Source organism: Vollenhovia emeryi, unplaced genomic scaffold (genome assembly GCF_000949405.1).
Source record: "Vollenhovia emeryi isolate VEMERY1.0 unplaced genomic scaffold, V.emery_V1.0 DF939660.1, whole genome shotgun sequence".
Lineage (NCBI taxonomy): Eukaryota > Metazoa > Arthropoda > Insecta > Hymenoptera > Formicidae > Vollenhovia > Vollenhovia emeryi.
In genome coordinates, this window is record NW_011966706.1 from 21,759 (window position 1) to 25,442 (window position 3,684).

The window sequence follows — 3,684 nt, forward strand, 5'->3', positions numbered from 1 at the left end:
TAAAAAGATATCCCAAATAGCACAAGTCCGTCCTGAACGTCCTTGTGCTATTTGGGTAATAGGGGGTAGTAAAACATCAGCAGGTTACCTATTAAAAAATCTTAATTTTTTAAAACTAATTTTTAAAAAGTGTTAAATTATTAAATCATCAAAAGTATGTTTAGGTCATTAAAGTTTTATCCATGATTGAGACAACCTGCTGTTGAGTCATATCGGCTTGCCTCTTATACTAATACGGGATAATTTTTCCTTACGAGAAAGGCTAACGCGCTGTCGCCACGTCGCGGCAGTGAGTGGTACTAGTACTGTACTATACTATTCTGAAAATATATGTTCAGGATAAATGTCCGAGAGACATCTATATATGATATTACATATACAGATGTGACTTCCGCTTCCGGTGCGATCGTGGTGACAAGCAAGGGACGGACAGTAGCGATAAAGTTAGGCAGTGTGTGAGAGAGAGTGAAGGGACGAGTGTGAGAGTGAGAGGGCGAGAGGGTGGAGGAGTGAGAGAGTGAAGGGCCGAATAGGGAGAGTAAGGGGAGAAGCGAGAGAGAGGAGAAATAAGGCGAAAGACACGAGCAGGTAAGGCATAGAGTACGAGGTAGGATAGACGCGCGCGTGGTAAACAGACACGGGAGAGAGACGGGCAGAGAGGCAATAGCATAGATAGAGAGGGGACTAAGCGTGAGAGTAGAGGAACGGACGGATACGCAACGGAATGGAGGGAACACGCAGGAGGATGGAAGATAAGGAAAAGCATAGGATAAAAATATTAAGAAGGGAAAGGGGGAGAGGCGGGAGCATAGGTACGCTGGACGAGTTATGGAAGAGAAAAAGGGATGAATTAGAAAAGAGTGGGGGGGAGGAAGACATTTTCAAGAAAAGCAGATTAACGCAGAGATCGCCAGGAAAGGAGGGAGGAAAGGTAGAAGCAGAGCAAGAGGAAGAGAAGCAAGAGGAAAACAACAGTGTAGAGGAGTACTTCGAAAGGATAATGGAGAAGATGAAAGAGAGCTTAATCAAGGAGCAGGAGAAAATGATAGAAGGAATAATAAAAGATATAAGAAAAGAATTTAGAGGAATAAGGAATGAATGGAAGGAAGAAAAACAAGAACTAATGAAAGAAATGGAAAAGATAAAAGAGAGGATAGAAAAACTGGAGCAGGAAAGAGGCAAGGAGGAGGAGGTAGGGAGGAGAGAGAGAGGGAGAGAGAAAGAAGAGAGTATAAGAAATAAAATGTTAGAGATGGAAAAAAGAATGGAAAATAAAGAAAGAGAAAAGAAAAGGAGGAATGTGGTACTGAGAGGAGTGGAAGTAAGAGAGGGTAAAAGAAGGGAGGCAGTGGAGGAAGTTATGAAAATAATAGAAGCGAAGGCGGAGATAAAGGAGGTAAGGAGAATAGGGGAGAAGAGGGAAGAAGGAAGAGAGATGCTACTGGTGAAGCTAGAAAACGAGGAGCAAAAATGGGACATTATGGAGAAGAAGAGAAAATTGAGAGGAAGGCCGGAAAGAATCTCGGAGGATTTAACATGGAAGGAGAGGAAAATCAAATGGAAACTGGGAGAGATAGCAAGAGGAGGAGAGGAAAAAGGCAGAAAGGCATGGATAAAAGGAGGGAGAATAAGAATAGAAGGGAAATGGTAGAGGTGGGATGAGGAGGAGGAGGTACTGAGGGACGAGAATGGAAGGAGGAAAGACAGTGAACGGGGGGAAGAGGAGGAAAGGAAAGAGAGAAGATGAATAAAACAGGAGAAGAGAAAGGAAAGGAGGAGGAGGAAGAAGAGGGAGAAAAAGGAAAAGAGGAAAGAAAAGAGAGAGAGGGAGGAGGATGGAAGATCGGTTTCTGGAACGTGGCAGGACTAAAGAACAAGGATAAGGACTTCTGGAGAGGATTAAAGGAATGGGAAGTCATAGTGCTGGCAGAGACATGGCTGGAAGAAAAACAATGGGAAGGCATTAAAGGAGTATTACCAAAAGGTTATACATATATGGAGAACACAATGGGCGAAGAGAAGAAACAAGAAAGGAAGGGCGAGCGGAGGAATGGTAATGGGAATAAAGAAGGAAATGCTAGATAAAGAAATAGGGATAGAGACGGCCGAGGAGGAAGGTTTAATGAGTGGAGGGGTTAGAAGGGGAAAGGAGAAGTGGAAAATAATAGGAGTATACGTAAATAAAAACATAGAAGAGATGTTAAAAAAGTTGGAGAGGTTGCTAGACAGGAAGGAGGAGGGAGTTAGAATATTGATAGGGGGGGACTTTAACGCGAGAACAGGGATGGAAGGAGGGAGATTGAACGCAATGGAAGAGCAAAGGTCAGGAGAGAGTAAAAGTAGGAACTCGAAAGATAAGAAAAGGAACAAGGAAGGAAGGAGGCTGGTAGAGGTAATAGAGGAGAGAGGGTGGAGCATATACAACGGCAACATAGAGGGGGACGAGGAAGGAGAATTCACGTTTACAGGAGGGAAAGGAAACGGTAATAGATTATGTGATAGGAGATGAGGAGGCGAGGGAGAGGATTAGAAGCATGAGAATAGGGGAGAAAATAGACTCGGATCACCATCCACTGGAGGTATGGATAGAGGGGGAAGAACAAGGAAAGGAAAGAGGAAGGAAAAGACAAGAAACAAGAAAGGTAAAATGGGACAGGAAGGGACAGGAAGAGTTTAAAGAAAGAGTGAAACTGGACAGGGAGGAAGGAAAAGGGCTAGAGGAAGAATGGAAGGAAGTAAAAGGAAAATTAATAAAAGCACTAAAAGAGGTGGAAAGAATTCAAAAGGAAGAAGGGAAGAAAGAAGGAGGATGGTGGGATGAAGAATGCAAAGAGAGAAAAATGGAGGTGAGAAGAGAGGAGGAAGAATAAAGGAGAGAAAGAGGAATATAGAAAAATGAGATTAGAATATAGGAAACTATGCGAACAGAAAAGGAAGGAAGAAACAGATAGATGGGAGAAAGAGGCAGAACAGGTAAAGAAAGAGAGTGAGGTATGGAAAATAGTCAATAGAGGAAGAAAGAGAAGAATAGGTATAAACGAGGAAATAGAAGAAGAGGATTGGAAAGAACACTTTATGAGGCTACTAGGAGGAGTAGACAACAGAATAACGGAGGGGGAGGGGGGAAAAAGGAAGGATAACGAAGAGGAGATAAGCAAGGAGGAAATTAAAGAGGCGATAAATAGAATTAAAAAAGGGAAAGCAATAGGAATTGATGGAATACCAGGCGAAGCATGGATGTACGCAGGAGAAGAGACGACGGAGTGGGTATGGAGTTATTGCAACAGAGTATGGAAAGGAGAGGGATGGCCGGAGGAATGGAAGGAGGGAGTAATTGTGCCAATAGTAAAAAAAGGAGGAGGAAAAAAGGTAGAGGATTATAGGGGAGTAACAATAATGACGGCGCTATATCACGAGACACGGTAGTGTCTCGCGCCAAGTGTAAGCGTAGCTAGTACACGCGTGCGAGACCGACCGTGTAAGTTTACGCGAGTACACGAGTTGACGGGCCCTCAGATTTTCGGATCTCAACAACGGCTGATCCGACGAAATTGAGACTGCGCTTAATCGATAGCTTGGGTACGATTTGCATAATAAAAGTGTTTTTACTTTTCTCCTACGTGCTCCAGGAGTGGAGGTATTGCAATGCAAAAGTCAAATTTGTTAAATTTTGGATTAAGAAAC

At 43.1% G+C, this 3,684-nt stretch overlaps 1 protein-coding gene across 1 annotated transcript; it reads left to right on the top strand.

The window, feature by feature from the left end:
* Window positions 1-1,470: 1,470 nt before the first annotated feature.
* On the top strand, window positions 1,471-3,369 carry LOC105556994 (putative golgin subfamily A member 6-like protein 6; the record flags this gene model as incomplete). The annotated part of the gene is made up of 4 exons (XM_012004117.1): window positions 1,471-1,653; window positions 1,931-2,392; window positions 2,469-2,846; window positions 2,929-3,369. Coding segments are annotated over exons 1-4 (1,464 nt in total), but the record flags the coding sequence as incomplete, so codon positions are not given.
* Between the last annotated feature and the right edge of the window lie 315 nt (window positions 3,370-3,684).